A 16,044-nucleotide genomic window follows, 5' to 3' on the forward strand; every position below is an offset into this window, starting at 1 on the left:
CTGATGTCAGTTCACAGCTGCAGTTCCGCACCCCAAGTAGCACTCCCCCCAGAGGATGGCTAATGAAGGGATGTGGAGGCCGGACCCCCTGGCCTCAGTGGGGGGTAATTCTGAAGGGCCTTCCCAGCTCCTCCTCAGGATCTGCTGAGGCCTCAGTTGCAACTGTTTTGAAGGTCAACTCCGGTCTAATTCCGCCTTCCTCATCCCTGTACTTGGGAGCTGTCCTCATAAACTTTTTGCCCTGACTGCATCTCAGAGTCTATTTCCAGGGTACCTAGCCTAAGGCAAAGGAGTGAACCAAGATCCAGAAAGGCCGAGTGATTTGCATGTAGTCCAGACGGGAAAGTTAGGCAGAGAACTGAAGTGATTTGTTCTAAGTTAATTAGCTGAGAAAGCTTCTACCAGAATCTACACTGACTGATGAAAGCCCAGGCAGACAATACTCTGAAATGTAATCAGCCCCCAGGAAACCTTGGTAAAACATGAGAGAAAACCAACTATGAGAAGGTGAAGTCAAAACAAAGTGGCTTGTTAAACCCATCATCCATGGACCCCCATTACCCTCATTGGAACCTCCTGCCGTAAGAAGCCATTTCATCTTGGGACTAGCCACTAAATGGGGAAGCCAGGTCTGAGTCAGGTGACAGTGCACTTTATTAAGAAATGAAACAGTACCATACACACAGAAGCATATTTCATTTGCAAACAAAAACACACATATGCAGAGTCCCACAAGTAGCAATGGGGCACATTTCAGACAGAACATTAGGCATCAAGTTCACAAACAAAATGTAGTTTGTGACCTTATAATATTTCTCTTCAGTGTAGTATAAATACTTAACAGTTATGACAAAAAAAAGGATAACTTTTAAAATGAAGTTCTTAATCTTACAATGGAGTAAGGCCAACTCAGTTTTCAGAACTGTGAAACAAGACGCCTTAACAGGGCAACCCACTATCAACTGCATGAACTAACTAGTTTCTCTGGATTGAAAAGACCTATGGTATCTGGTGTTGAACAATCTCTTATAAGGTGGGAGCTCTTGGCTCTGATTTCAAGTTTATGCACATTTGGACTGACATCCATTTTGATTATCTGTAGCTTAGGACTTTTCTAAAAATTCTGAGAAGAGGGTAATTGCATACTCAGGAGTTTTTTAACATTCAAGACTTGCATATCCTATCAACCTAATTACTGTGAAATTTGCCAGTTAATTTTCCCCCATAAGGTTCACGACTGAGTTAACCATTAACTGAACAAACAACTGAAATAGGTCAGGGATGTGACCTCGCCAAGCGGTTTGGTATATGTGGCACCTCCTTATGTAATAGAACATATGCAAGACATTGCCAACACTCCTAAATTAGCTAAGACACTTTTCAAATGAAAGGCAAAGAGCAGCATAAAAACCCTGCTCTTTGCTCTTAGGATAGGCAAAACAAATACCTTAAGTCCTCACACCAGGGCCATTACTTAATTTTGGACTTATGATAAGGTTAATTATGCAATAAACTTGGGTTGGTTTTCTATGGCAGTCTTTAATTCCCATTCAATAAAAAATAGATTAGGTTAAGGAGTGTTAGAAGATAAAGATATGGGGAAAAAAATGCTGAATACAGAAGACAGAAGAAGCAGTCGACTCAACAGCTATAAAACAAATGTGATACTTAGTGAAGGGGCAAACACAATGGTATCTGCTCTATGATAAAAGCATAAGACAACTGAGGCATATAACTGACCTGAGAAAAAATAATATTTTGAATCTAGCCTGTTTAATAATGTGTGGAAGTATTATCTTCAATACTTGTATTTAAATTTTTTGGCACATAAAAGAGTAAGTTTCAGCTATCATTCATTGATGATGCAGGAGAAGGTGTTACTGTATCCCCACCACTTGTGTACCTGAGTCCACTGAACCTTCTCAACTGCTTTATTTGATCACATGTGTGTTGATATTTTCCCCAGGTATTGATACTAAGAAAATATGTGTTTTGTGGCTGAAACCTTTGGAAGCAGCTTTCAAATTCTGACAGTTTTTAAAATGCAAAAGACAAGAGGTAGGCACTGTTCTTGGCCCACATTACTCCTTAAGAGAACTTAGTGTTCATATGTGAAATCACTCAATTCCATTTCTTTTAGAAAACTTAATAACTAAGGCAAGTGAATTTATAATACAGAGCCCTAATTTCCTTTCTGTATCTGATAGTCTCAACAAATAATAAGAAAATTTTAATGTCTATTTCCATTATTTGAGAGAAATTATCATGCTAACGTTTACTCTAAGCTAACTATGTTAAAGACATATTTAAGTTAAGAGCTCTGTAATGCTATTATGGTCATAGGAAAAAATATATATATATGCCACTAGGGGCTTTCAGACAGCCAGGGTCTACCTGAAATAAAAGTTACAAAAGGAAAATACTGCTTTCTTGAAATTGGCAGAAAATGTTGTCAATAAAGAGTGAAGTGATGTCTAGCCATCTTCCAGGAAGAAAAGATGCTTCATGGAGAGCTAGCCAGCGAGGCCTCATGGGGACAACCCTGTCACTAGTTCACTCTGCTCACCCGGAGAGCTGCACAGAAGCCACAGAAAGTCAGTTTAGTCATTATGCCTTGGTAAACACTCTCCTCTTTAAGAAGAAAAACGGGAAAATAGACAAGCTAACCCTGGGCATTCACCTATTCAACCTCTACATAAAGTGAAAGGTTTCATTTCTGTAATCACCAGGCATTTTATGTTAAAGGGGAGAAAAACAGGTCACAGAAATCATTTCTGATGAGCACTTGAACTTGAAATTAAGAAACTGATCACAAGAATTTTCTCTACCAAACAATATGAGTCTACACAGACAAATAAGATGGAGCATGCTCTTTACCGGTTATTAGGTGGGATTCTGTAAGTTGTTTTTACTTTAACACAGACTAAACTAAGGTGTTACATCCAGTGCACTTAACAATAGTCTAATGAGACACAGCCATTAATTTGTCAACGTTTTCCTTCTGATGGTACTGGAAAAGAGTAAGCACAGAGTGCTTCAGCATCGTTCTAGCAGCCTGTACTTGCACACCAGAAAACACACGGCGGACACTGATGTGGAGAACCCAATGATCTTGAGCAGGCCTGGCACGGAGGGGAGGTTTCTTTCCCAGAAAGTGTGTGTGATTTCCTTAGCTGGGACCTCCTAGATGGAAAAACAGAGATCATTAGCTGAAGACTTCTGCACTAACAAAGAGGGGCAGAACATATCTGTAAAACTAGTGCACGAATACGCTTTGGAGAGTGGCACCTACAATTACACCAGAGGCTAGAAGATGAAAATATGCATTTTTCACGTAGTTACTGGTCTATGGTGATGAAGCTGACAAACTTACCTCTGACTCAGGCTCCTCGATGTCTTGCTTTGTCTCTTTTCCCAGAGCATTCAAGATCTGAAAGAAAGTGGCAATAGTATTGTGAAATGAGGTTTTGTAATTTTAACAGATTCGAGGCCCTGCTGGCCACCAATGAGCCCCCTGGGTGGAGTAAGGGGCAGAGAAGTAGACATACAGATTTATCAACGTCAAGATCTAGAAAGGCCAGGTACCAAAAACACTGCTAGACTCAGGAGGGAGGTTGAGTTGGCTTCATCCCTTACCGATCTAGCTGCTCGCTCTCCGGCTTCCACAGCTCCTTCCATGTATCCACTCCAATGTGTGGCAGTCTCCGTTCCAGCAAAATGAACCCTGTCTACTGGTTCTCGAATTATCCTTCAAGGGAACAGAGAGATCACACAGTTACCTGAGAAGGCACTGAGGATTAATGAGCCAATTGCTGCCTTCCTTTATCCCAGAGAAGACAGGGTAACTCAAATTGTTTCAAAAAGGCCCACGTAACTCAGCCAAAGGTGAAAGGCTCTTCCTTATTCCCAGGGCCTGCACCCAAGGGTCCAAACTTTCAAGCCAGAGAGAATCAGGCTGTCAGATCATCAATCACTACGGGTGATGTTGACCTTTTCCTAGCCATCTAGAATTGGAATATAAGCACATCCATTAAATCCAGTCAGATTTATTTGCTGTATGTTTTATATCTGAAGTCCATTCTGTTCTCTACACTGTCTTTCCAAAGTGGATTCTGCAAGGATCACATCTGATGGCACACCCCAGCCATGCAGGCACTCCCAGGTTGTCAGGAATAACTATACTGGCAAGTAGGAAGACAGGAAGATTAAATGATTTCTGGCAAAGAAGACTTGAGGGGAGCCCAGCCAGCGTGGGTCAGGGGTTCGATTCCTGGTCAGGGCACAGGCCTGGGTTGCAGGCTTGATCCCCAGTGTGGGGTGTCCAGGAGGCAGCTGATCAATGATTCTCTCTTCCTCTCCCTTCCTCTCTGAAATCAATAAAAACACATTTAAAAAATCCTGAAGGATTATATATGTCTCCTTTAAAAATACTCTGTACAGTTGGTGTCTATGAATTTATCTGTAGACTGGCTGAGGGCAGGGTAAAGGACCTTCTTTAACAGAGAGTTCTTGCCAAAGAGAACCACAGAAGGGCTGGGTTGAATGGGCAGCTGTCCTCTCGGACATTGCTGGCTTTGACTCCTACCATGCCTGCAGCCACTTTCATAAAATCTCCCAAGCTGCACAGTTCTAACCCAAAGGCCTCTACCTCAACCTACTGCCATACCTTTTCCCAACTTAGGACTCTTTTTGCTTCATCTATTGCTGATCCTAGTCCCATCTTATAGACTTCAGAACTACTCCAGTTACCCAATCCTGCTATCACTAACGACGAGTATTTCATTCAATTAATAATAAAAAATAATCTCATGTAAGGAAAGGGTTAATAAATTCTTCTTCCTCATGACAAATGTGACCTTCAGTTAACTTTCTAGCTCTTATCCTTTAAAAACCTGATGAAGGTATAATGCCATGTATGTTATCAGGCAATTCTGCCCCACAATAATAAATTGCATCTGGGCAGGGAAGACTAGCATGAATTGTAAATACCTAGCAGGAGGCTATCATGTTGAGCTTCACTGAGTGTGGTGCCCCTTGCAGGGACCCCAAACACCATGCCAATGAGGTTGTTGCAAAAGACAATGGCTCCTATGGGGCTTCTAAGCCAAGAAGGAATCCTCCACCTTGGGTGGCTATCACCTCCTCACGCCTTAGCTGTATGCAATGGGGATGCCTCCCCCTGAAGATGAATATGTCTCCTGGCAAGACATGTTTAACCCATGCCCTTCTATGTAGACTGGTGCCCAGGAGCCTAGTGGTCGTGTGTGATTAAATGTCTAATTGAGCTCAAGAAGGCCTCTTGGAAGACACTGCAACTTGCAGAATTCTCACACGTACTGCTGATATCTGAAATCCTCACCAGTATCTGCTATTGACCTCTGTGCTGACAGCTATTGTTCTATGTACCCATATACTTGTTTTTCTATGGACATCTAGAGATATACAAACTGACTACTTATGAGATTAGAAATAAAAATGCTGACTACTATTTCTAAAATTCCTGTTGAATTTTGCTCATATTGTAAGTTTAGGGTATGTCTTATATTAATCGATATAGTGTCTGGGTAATACCTTCCATATTTAGTCATAATGCCAGGAGGAAAGTAGGCGGTGTAGCAGCCTCCAGAATACTGTTCTTCGCACCAATTCTTTTCTTCATAATGCACTGGCTGGAGTTCAATGGGAAGAAAATTCCAAAGAAAAGAGAAAGCTGAAATTCTACCAGTCAACAATGAAGGCTCTTGTGTATTTTACTTTAACAAAAAGTTCACAGTTTTTAAAAAGGTGGACCTGTTTTTCTAGCACAATAAGGGAAACATAGCAAAACCAAGCAATGGTCTTTTGTGAGGTACCATGTATACTGTGACTTTCACAACCTCCTGACTAGGGGAGACGTGAAGCATTCCAATATCTGGGCACTGAACATCTCCAGGCAGATTGTAAAGTCTACTAGTAGACCTAAGTCTACAGGAAACCCCATCGGTAACCAGGCCTTGGAAAAGTCTCCTCAAAGCTCTGGATTCTCTAAACAGAATAGATGGAAGCTTCCCCAACCACCAGCATATTACTGCTGGGGGAAAAAAAGTGGATGAAGGAAGTCTAAGAATTAATAAGCAGTGTCTAAGATTTACTTTTTCAGAACCACTTCTCTAAGCTAGAAAAGTGAATGACAGAAATTCTGATAAAAAGGGGAGAATTAAAGATGAAGATGTTTCTCAAGGGACATAAGCGGACCTCTTATGATTTTCCTAACACATTCTGCAAATTAATTATTTGAACAGATCAGAGATAATCTCCTAAAAGAGGCCTAAGCTACCTGGTAGGATCTTCAGAAAGAATTTCATGCTCACGATTGCTTTCAGTGGTGGATTGAAAGCACTGAAATTCCTAAGTGAGCTGTGAATCAAGTCTACAAATGGGAAAACAAATTAGCATGACTTTGACCTGGGCAGAGTCTACATTCAGTTACATTGTCAAGCATAAACTACTTGCCTTCACCACCAAATAATAAAGTATCTGGGATTTTATTTCACAGCAGTCAGTTGACAATGACAGGAAAGGACAGCCCTCAGTTCTGGGAACTGATCTTATCTACCCTGGAGATAATACCTGCAGCTCCAGGCTCTGACTACAACTGGTTGCCAATTATTCAGTGAACCTTTAAATAGTCCAAGGAATTACTACATCAGAAACTGCTTGCACCTGACAGCGGCTTTTAATGACCTGTAATTGCTGAAGTTACTCCCCCAGTAAGCATATCCCTTTATACTCTCTTCATAAGACTGGCAGAAAACATGAATCTGCTTTGTGTATTCATTTGGAGCAAATTGAGAACAACCTGCTAGGTATTAGGGTGTTCTTACCTGTAAAGCTTCCTCGCTTCCCAGCACTTTGGAGTACAACTCACAGATTATTTTCTTTCTATAAAAAATGAACCAAAATGTTAAGGAAGTAATAGCTTATGAGTATAGTATAAACACTGTCAGTTCCAGGGCTCTTGCCAACATTTTACCATGGAATTTTTTAAGGAAGAGACAAATGCTGGTCCTGAGGTGATGTCACACAACATTAGGTGGCTATTTAAGTTCCAGTACAGACAGGAAGAGTTTGTTTTCCCTTCAAGGAGCTGTTTGTACTAGTCGTAAAGGAAAGGCAGAACTGGAAGTACTCTCAAAACTACTGTCATCTTGCCTGGTGTGGTTCAGTGGTTAGCTTCTACCCATGAATCAAGAGATCACAGTCAGGGCATATGCCCGAGTTGTAGGCTTGATCCCCAGTAGGGGGTGTGCAGGAGGCAGCCGATTAGTGATTCTCTCTCATCATTGATGTTCTATCTCTCTCTCCTTCTCCCATCCTCTCTGAAATCAATAAAAATGTTTTTTGGCCGGGACCAGTTTGGCTCAATGGATAGAGCGTCGGCCTGTGGACTGAAAGGTCCCGGGTTCGATTCCGGTCAAGGGCATGTGCCTTGGTTGTGGGCACATCCCCAGTAGGGGGTGTGCAAGAGGCAGCTGATCAATGGTTCTCTCTCATCGATGTTTATAACTCTCTATCCCTCTCTCTTCCTCTCTGTGAAAAGTCAATAAAATATATTTTTTTAAATGTATTTTTTAAAAAACCTACTATGCTCTGTCTCTCTCTGTCTAATCCAAGCCCCTCATTTTAGAGATGAGAAGGTTGGGGCTCAGTGCACTGAAGAGAATTGTTCCACATCACTCAGCTAATTAATGACAGGGCTGAGGTTCAACACTCTTGAGTGTCCCACCTGTAGTAAGTACTCAATAAAACATTTATTAAAAGAAAGTCCATCCTCAGCCTAGAATGGTACCCTCTATGATGTAGATATAGATGACTGATACTTACATACTTCACATGAAGTTACAAGGAATAATGCCAACATTCTGAGTCGATTAGAAAGCAAAAGTATTGATCATCATTCTGAAAAACTTAATGAGGTTTAACTTATTTTGGGGACATATAATAAAATCTTTATTAAAACAGCTCTAGCTTGTTTTGCTCAGTGGGTAGAGCATCACCCTGCAGACAGAAGGGTCACGGGTTTGATTCTGGTCAAGGAAAACATACTTGGATTGCAGACCCCATCCTCAGTGGGGAGGCATGCAGGAGGCAACCGATCAATGATTCTCTCTCATCATTGATCTCTCTCTTCCTTCCCCTCTGAAATCAATAAAAATATTTTTAAAAATATTTATTAAAACGGAGTGAAACCTAAAATCTAATCAACCTACATTGCAGCTAATTTTTCATGCATGAGTGATAAATCAGTTATAATAGAAATATGTCATTATTTACTATATTTAATATTATTAGTTGAGTCAAGAATAAGTTCATACAAATATATCAGGAAATTCTCTTCCCCATTCCTTGCTCCCATTAAAATTAAAAAATTTTGGAAAAGTTAACACACTGGAGCAATACACTGACTGTTTAGTTGGGCTCTAAAAATGAGAGGACATATTTTAATGATGGCCAAAAGAGGTCACTTGTAAATCACTTCGTAGTTGAATTTACCCACTGGTTTCTAAACCTGGCTGCTCATCACAATCACTTGAAAAACTTGTTAAAAAATACTCAGGCCCCACTTCTAACCTACCGAATCATAATCTGTCATCCTCAGAAAAATATTTTTTCCAAACATTTTTAAAAATTTAAGTATAGTTGTTACACAATCTTATATTGGTTCTATTAGTTTCAGGTATACAATGTAGTGAGATCACCTCACTAATTCTAGTCATCATGTAAACTTATCACAGCATTAATGACTATATTCCCCTTCCCCTTTTTGCTCATCCCACTGCAACCCTTCCCTCTGGCAACCATCCCTTTTGGCCTCTTTTTCTATGAGTTTGGTTTTGTTTGTTTCAGATTTCACATGTAAGAGAAACCACACAGTATTTGTCTTTCTCTGTGTGACTTATTCTACTTAGCATAATAGCCTTTAGGTCCATCCATGTTGTCACAAATGGCAAGATTTCATTCATTTTTATTGCTGTGTAACATTCATGTGTGTATGCGGGCATACACACAACATCAAACATTCTATAGAAGATTTTGATACAGTGGGTTCTTGAACTGTTGCTCCAGTCAATGACATATTCAGGCTTCTAAAGGTTTTGTCGTATAAAAACTTTTGAGAAGTTCAGATACCATTTGGAATCATAACCAATGTCTACACTCAGGCTGATATTTATTTTACTATTAGTAAAGAGGGGAAGCAGGAAATCCAAAAGAAAATGTCAAGCTTAGTATGACATAATGAAAGTATGCATTAGATGCCCTTCCTGACTTTGTGATAAGCTAGATGTGCCTTCGCCAAATCATTCCCGATCACTGGACCCACAATTCTTTCTCTATTGAGTTGAAACAGGTAGAAACACATATGTATGGATTTTGCTTTTCAGAAAAAGTGCATGTCAGAGAACTGTAGTAAAGGGATAATGGTCTTGCAAGGTGATTGGGACTGAGCCTCTAAAACTTTCTTCACAGCTAACGTCTTTATGATTTTTCTCCATCCACCTTACAGGAAAACACCGACTTCTCAACCACTATAAAAGTCAAGAAAAATATGCAAACTAAATTAATATAAGCTTATGGGTAAGGACTGTGTTGAAGGGCTGTAGCAAAATACAAAAGGTTGATTTATTAGGATTTTGAGAATAATAGTGATTTGTTTTTCATAATGATATTATATTGTCAGTGCAAAAACACACAATATAAAGCTAACCTATATTTGATAAGTAAAATCTTACCTTTGGTCTTTCTGAAGGTTAGCGAGGTGGATAGCTTTCCGAGCAAGAATGAAGCTGGAAAGAGAGGTTACATTTGAACGATTAGGTGACAATGGTTTATCTTAAGAGATGTCTCTTGTTTTTGAAGTGTTCTTGCTTCCATATACTCAGAATTAACAAAACCACCCACATCTTCCTAATATTTATCTCTACTAAAACAAATGCCATGCTGTCGCCAGTCTGCCTCTGAATCCAAAACCCCAGCTAAGCTGTGGGCTTCTAAATGACAGGTGGCATCCTATTCAATATTTACCCTGAAAGTTTTACTGTTTTTGGCATACAGTAGGAAATCAAATGACAGAAAAGTTAATGTTGCATTAAATTATTATCCTGGCAATGACTACTACCTTCTGTTAAATACTTTATAAAAGCTGGAAAAAGTAAATATAAATAAGTCTTTGTACTGGATGCCAGGGTAGGTCACCCAGATTCCTCTTCAGCACCAAGCACCCATTGCCTGCAGCTCACAGCTGACTCCATTCTGCATCAGGAAACTACCTGCCTCTCCCCAGAAAGACCAGCTTGGGAGTGCAGTGGGTACCAAGGCCCAGCCCTTGTCTCACTGCAGGACACTCTGAAGGGTCCTCCAGCTCCAGAGCTCACTGTGGGATAGCTTAGGCCTCCACCGGATCAACATTGGAAACCAACCTCTCCCTCCACCTGATCCAGATTCCTTCCCTTCCCCACAGGCGGAAAGCCTGGAGCACTTCCCAGCAAGCCTCCAGCACCCAGATCTCCTATCTGAGCGAGCTTCCTGGAAACTCACCGAGCACATTCTCCAAATCTAGTAACAGTAAAATTCAGTTAGAATCTGTTGGATTCCCTTTAATCAAACAGATTCTATTTATTATACTGATCCTACTAATAGCATGTATATTTTAAAGAACTGAATTGTGACAAGAAATCCTTAGTTATACTCTTATTAGAAAATAATTTTTTTTAAATGCAAATGAGTTAAGGAACATTGATATTATATCTCCATTTTAAAGGGTTTAAAAATTGTATTTTGTTCTAGCCAAAAAGACAAATAGATCAGGAATGAAAATGCAAGGGCTAAAAATCAGTATTTTGTCCTCTCCCTCACCTCCTAATAAATTGTTTCTCAATTTGATTGGCAAATCATTTAGAGCCATTATTTGAGATCATTCTGAGAAGCAAAGATACAAAACATATTGGTGTTAATCCAAAGAACAGTATTTTAGATGAAGTTGTAGTCTGTTTAAGAAATTTGAACTATTTTTCTTTATGGGATATAATCATAATTTTGCCTGACTTAACACTTTATGTTCTGTCTTGCTAGTAATGATTTTAAATGTTAAGCCTATGCAAGAATCTATCATTTTAGACTTATGTAATTATTTCAGTGAAACCACCAATATCTGATGAAAGATTAAGTCATTTAGCTGGGGGAAAAAAACTGTTTAGATCATATAGTTTCTTTTTTAAAGGGCAGTTGGTGGTTATTTCTGTTGAACCTCAGATTGAGAATGAAATAACCTCTTTGATTTACTTCTATATGGACCACTATCCTTTACATTTCTTTGGTGCTTTATTGAGGAAATCAAACACATTGGCTTTGGGTTGGGAACATTACACAGTTCTAAAGTACAAGTTCCTTTCTAGTTTCCAAAAGGCGCTAATAATCACAAACACAATACTGGGCAATGAGTACTCCTATCTTCAAGGCTTTCCTTGCCCAGAGCAAAGAGCAGGGTGGAGGCAATCTAGTTTCAAGGCAAGAACAGGGTGGAGGCAGTAGTCCAGATAAAACGTTTTAGGAACTGCCTAAATAACCCCATTACCATCTGGGACCTGTGGCTTCTGCTATCAGGTCCTTGTTAATGAAGCTGAAGAAAGCCCAGCCAGGCAGATGCTCCCATGTCTAACTCCCGGGGCAAGAAGAGGACCGCTGTTCTTCCACCCCCAAGTGGACTCATCTTGATTGAGTCTCCCAAAATCTCTATGTCTGCCTCCTGCTTTCCTTTGTCATCGAGAAGCTGATGCCAAACTGCACAGATAATCTGAAGACGTGTTGTTAGTGTGGTTATTTCGTTGTGAGCACCTGCCGTTGGAGAGAGGCTGATGCTGCTGCTTCTGTTTTACAGCCAGAGAACCACAGAATGTGTTGTTGGCAGCCTGGTAGCCCGGCCTGTTCTCTAAGTCCCTTGGATCATGGGTCTGGCTCCTTTCGTTTTTGTAATTTTCCTTCAAAGATGCCACATGCATGAGCTCAACTCTCCCAGTGGTAAGGGGAAAATCACTGGTCCCTAAAAGTCACCTGACTGCTAGATGAGCTGTTTTCTTTTGTTGTCATGTGGTAGGATAAACAGCCTTCTTCTTTGTAGAGCTTTGAAGAGGGCTAAAAGGCATGACAATTGGGAGACGGGGGCACTCCTTAGCAGTCTATGGCAACCCCCTTCCCTCTCTGGAGCCCTAGTCCTCAAAGGCAGAGCAGTTGTGTATGGGTTGGGAGGAGAAGAGAAGAGCTCTCCTCTTCCAGACACTGAACTTGCTGTACCATCCTTGGTGAAGGACAGCCATGGAGTGACCTACTAGGAAAATTGCCATCTACTTGAGGCCTGGCTCTGCTTCAAACTGCACTTCCTAATTAGACACCCATTTTATATCCCAGGGAAACAATGAACACATTAACAGTTTCCATGTAGCAATGCTTGCAATGGAGAAATCCCAGAAACCGTAACTTCAGAAGATTTTACACTATAAAAACTTCTCATTCCAGAATGGTTGTGGACATTCTATCTCTAGGCAGGGCTGTTTACCATACCAACTATTTTGTTGTGTCTTTCACTGCCACCAATATATAAGTTTTATGGAGGAAAAATATATGGGCACAAATTCAAATGGTGTCAATTTGGCTAAAGCTTCCCAGTGTTCTTGTGCTAAGTCAAAATATTACTAAAATGTTTTAATACATGGAAACATTATGTTTTTCTGCAGGGTTATATTATCATTGCTTGAGCTCAATTCGAAAACAATATGCTCTGCCAGGGTCCACAATACACCAACACCATTTGGAAAATGCAGAACACCCAGCACAAACTTACCCCATGATAGCAGGGTATGATCCATCAGGCTTGGTGTCATCCAGGGTTATTGAAATTGGAGCCTCCTCATCTTCAATGATCATACAACCACAGTAGCCTTAACCAGAAGAAAATCAATAGGCTATTGAGAATCAACAAATCAGAGATTCAAGGGGAAATGTATACATATAAACTATTTTGCTAAGGGAAAGGCAAAGCTTAAACTATTGGTCTTTGCCCTAACCCTATAATCTATTTCCTGTCAAATACACACACTTGATTATACAAGATGTATGTTCACCAGACACATAGAAAATGATGTATCTTGATGGCCTTTACATAAATGCATGACTAAAATTGTAAGATGATCTTGGAATCCTGGAATACATAGGGGAAAGATAGGGGTGTGTTAGAGTGAATCACCCCAATGTACTCATGGAAGAAGTGGCAGGAAGGAATCCTCTGAGTGTGAGCAGAAGGCTTATTAACAATAGCTACCATATCTGCCCAGAACCTGCCTCATTTAATCTTCACAATAATCTGACAGTAGGTCTCATTGTTACCATTTTACACAAAGAGACTGATGCTAAGAGAGGTGAAGTGTCACACCATAGGCCACACGGCTACCGTGTTTCTCCGAGAATAAGACATCCTACGAAAATAAGACCTAGCGCAACTTTGGGGGAAAAAATTATTATAAGACACTGTCTTATTTTCGGGGAAACAGGGTAGCAAGCAAGGGAAACCCAGGAAAGTGAGATTTCAGAGCAGTGCTTTTTCCATGATGGCCCTTTGTCTCACTCTGCTCATGAAGAATAAGTGGGAGGCCATATGCCAGGAGCCAGGGTAATGGTGGCCATGCAACTAGAGGGATCTCTTCCTTCTCTTTCACTGCCAGCAAGTATTCTTGGGGGCATTTTGTGTTATGAGGAAATGAACAAACTGGAATTTCTGCTCCTTTTTCTATCAGTTTGAAACCACTTAGGTTTTTTTTGTTTTTTTTTTCCTATTCAGTGTTTAGTATAACGCTACTTAAAAAAAATAGTTTCTTCAGTTAGTACAATTTAAACATGAATGAATGCAGCCTACCCTTCTTCCTCCAAAAGGCTTCCTTATAATACATCATACACTTAATGATAGCTCCCATTGGAAGGCGTTGCACTAACTGGTTTCTCTCAGTTGGCAGCTCTGGAATAAAGTGAATCTTGGTCGTCAGAGTGGGCGGGATGGCACTGATTACATATTTGCACTAAAAGACACAAACACAAAATACCACCTCAAATGTAAGTCAGAATATTTGCAGAGAGCGTGAAACATATGTATCATTTTGAATGATACTGAGCAGAAACAGCATACAAAATGAGGTCGCTATAAGAGAAAAAACAACAAGACAGGTCAACCAAGGCTGGTCATTTGAAAGAGTCTGAGTAGGAAACATGCCAGCTTTAATTGTGCCACTGCTGGGATTATATTTGATTAGAAGTTACGGAAGACATAAGGCCTATTTAATATATGCTCCTTTTGACTAGACTGCATTACCTGATAAACTTCACCATTCAACGTATGTACGATGATGTTGTCACCTGACTGGTCAACACAGGTGACAGGCTGACATAGCTTCACTCTGTCCCCGAGACGCTCCATTATCAGTTCGCTCACTTGACCAGAGCCACCTACAAACTTCCGTTCCTGCGGGAGCAGGCAGGCAGGAAACGTTATAAAAGCCCAAGGAAGAAATATCCTGTTTGCCACTGATGAGAAAACTTCTAGTAAGCCAGAAGCCAAACCTTCATCCTCTGTACACTTAAACATTGGAAGAATTCATTAGGTCAGAGGCAAAGTCTATCAAGAGACCTCTATTATCATGCTCTGCAGTTTCTGGCAATGAAAAGCAGGTCCTAGTTTATAAAGTCACAGAATCAAAAGAAATGTCCCCTTACACCATGTTCCCTTGACTGAATGCAAATATCAGCAAGTCTGAGGGCTTCCAATGCCCAGGGGTGCAGTGCATGGGGGAAACCTTGGAAGGGGCTGTGCTTCCTCCCAAGGGATATGGTTTCTTTTATTTAAAAAATAGTATTTTTTCTAGGTTCATTGAAATGGGGATTCAGTTTCTAACTCCCTTTGGTTTCTCAAAGCGCTAGCCAAGGGTTGTACAGGAAAATTAAAGTGTTCTCCAAGAGAACAGGCTCAGAATGCCCTTGTAAATAAATATCTGCTCATCACCCAATGACGTTCTAAGCATCTGAATTTCAGACATTGAGTAACTTCTTGAAAAAATGTGTGGAAGTTTCAATGCAGGGCCAGCAAGGTGAAAGCTAAGCACCTGTCTGTTCCTCCAGAGATTGTTAAGAAATTCCCTTGAGCAGCTCTCTAAGTGCTCTGCCTCACTGCAATCTGCTATACTCACCATGGGGAAAAAAAGAAAAGCTTTATGTCTGGAGCAGAAATTACTTTAAGTACAATAATTTTACAAGTACAGTAATCCCCTCCTTGTCTGATGCGATATGTTCTAAGACACAAAGATGCCTGAAACCTTAGAACCAAAGCATATATATATATATATATATATATATATATATATATATATATATATATACACACACTGTTTTTCATACACACACACACACACACACACACACACACACACACACACTTTGTGACTTCTCTTTGGCATATATGAATTGCCAGCATCAGTACTTTGCACTAGACAAAGGGACAGTTCAAGTCCCAGGCAAGATACAATAGGAGGATGTGACATTGCACCTTGCTTCTTAAAACACTGCACAATTTAAATGTATTAGTTGGTTATTTCTGGAATTTTTCATATAATATTTTCAGTCTGTAATTAACTGCAGCTAACTGAAATCAGTAAGAGAAAAACCGTGGATGGGAGAGGGGGAGAACAGCTGTCCTATAAATTTTTGGAAGTTAGTTATTATAGTAATTTAGCTCCCCCTTACATAGCTAGCCTAATTTTACCTACCTCCAAAAGGGAAGAAGTTAATTCCCAAGACGTAATTAATTCAAAATAAAAATTCTTAAGCTGTAAATTTATTTTCAGAAATAAGAAAAAGAAGTAAGAAATTTTGTTTTCAGAAAATATTTTTGGGATCATTTCAAGCTGCTCATTGTTTGTATTCAAAATGTAGAAGCAATTTTTAAGATACTATAGGCCAGATGCACAAAAT

The 16,044-nt window shown here is 40.1% G+C and overlaps 1 protein-coding gene across 2 annotated transcripts in view; it reads right to left on the reverse strand.

Annotated features, from left to right (window-relative positions):
• Positions 1-632: 632 nt before the first annotated feature.
• MAOA (monoamine oxidase A) overlaps positions 633-16,044 on the reverse strand; it is a 48,039-nt gene continuing 32,627 nt past the window's right edge. Inside the window, exons 7-16 of one of the 2 annotated variants that reach the window (XR_006739536.1) lie at positions 14,393-14,542; positions 13,943-14,102; positions 12,875-12,971; positions 9,771-9,824; positions 6,864-6,921; positions 5,572-5,669; positions 3,637-3,748; positions 3,374-3,430; positions 1,358-3,183; positions 633-999 (exon numbers count right to left, since the gene is read on the reverse strand). Coding sequence is in view for 1 of the 2 variants with exons in the window: in XM_036460506.2 (XP_036316399.2) it covers positions 3,037-3,183; positions 3,374-3,430; positions 3,637-3,748; positions 5,572-5,669; positions 6,864-6,921; positions 9,771-9,824; positions 12,875-12,971; positions 13,943-14,102; positions 14,393-14,542 (933 nt within the window). In the remaining variant the exon portion in view is untranslated. Of the gene's footprint in view, positions 3,184-3,373; positions 3,431-3,636; positions 3,749-5,571; positions 5,670-6,863; positions 6,922-9,770; positions 9,825-12,874; positions 12,972-13,942; positions 14,103-14,392; positions 14,543-16,044 lie in introns of both variants that reach the window. The other variant, XM_036460506.2, reaches the window with a different exon arrangement.

Source organism: Pipistrellus kuhlii, unplaced genomic scaffold (assembly GCF_014108245.1).
Source record: "Pipistrellus kuhlii isolate mPipKuh1 unplaced genomic scaffold, mPipKuh1.p scaffold_m20_p_32, whole genome shotgun sequence".
Classification (NCBI taxonomy): domain Eukaryota; kingdom Metazoa; phylum Chordata; class Mammalia; order Chiroptera; family Vespertilionidae; genus Pipistrellus; species Pipistrellus kuhlii.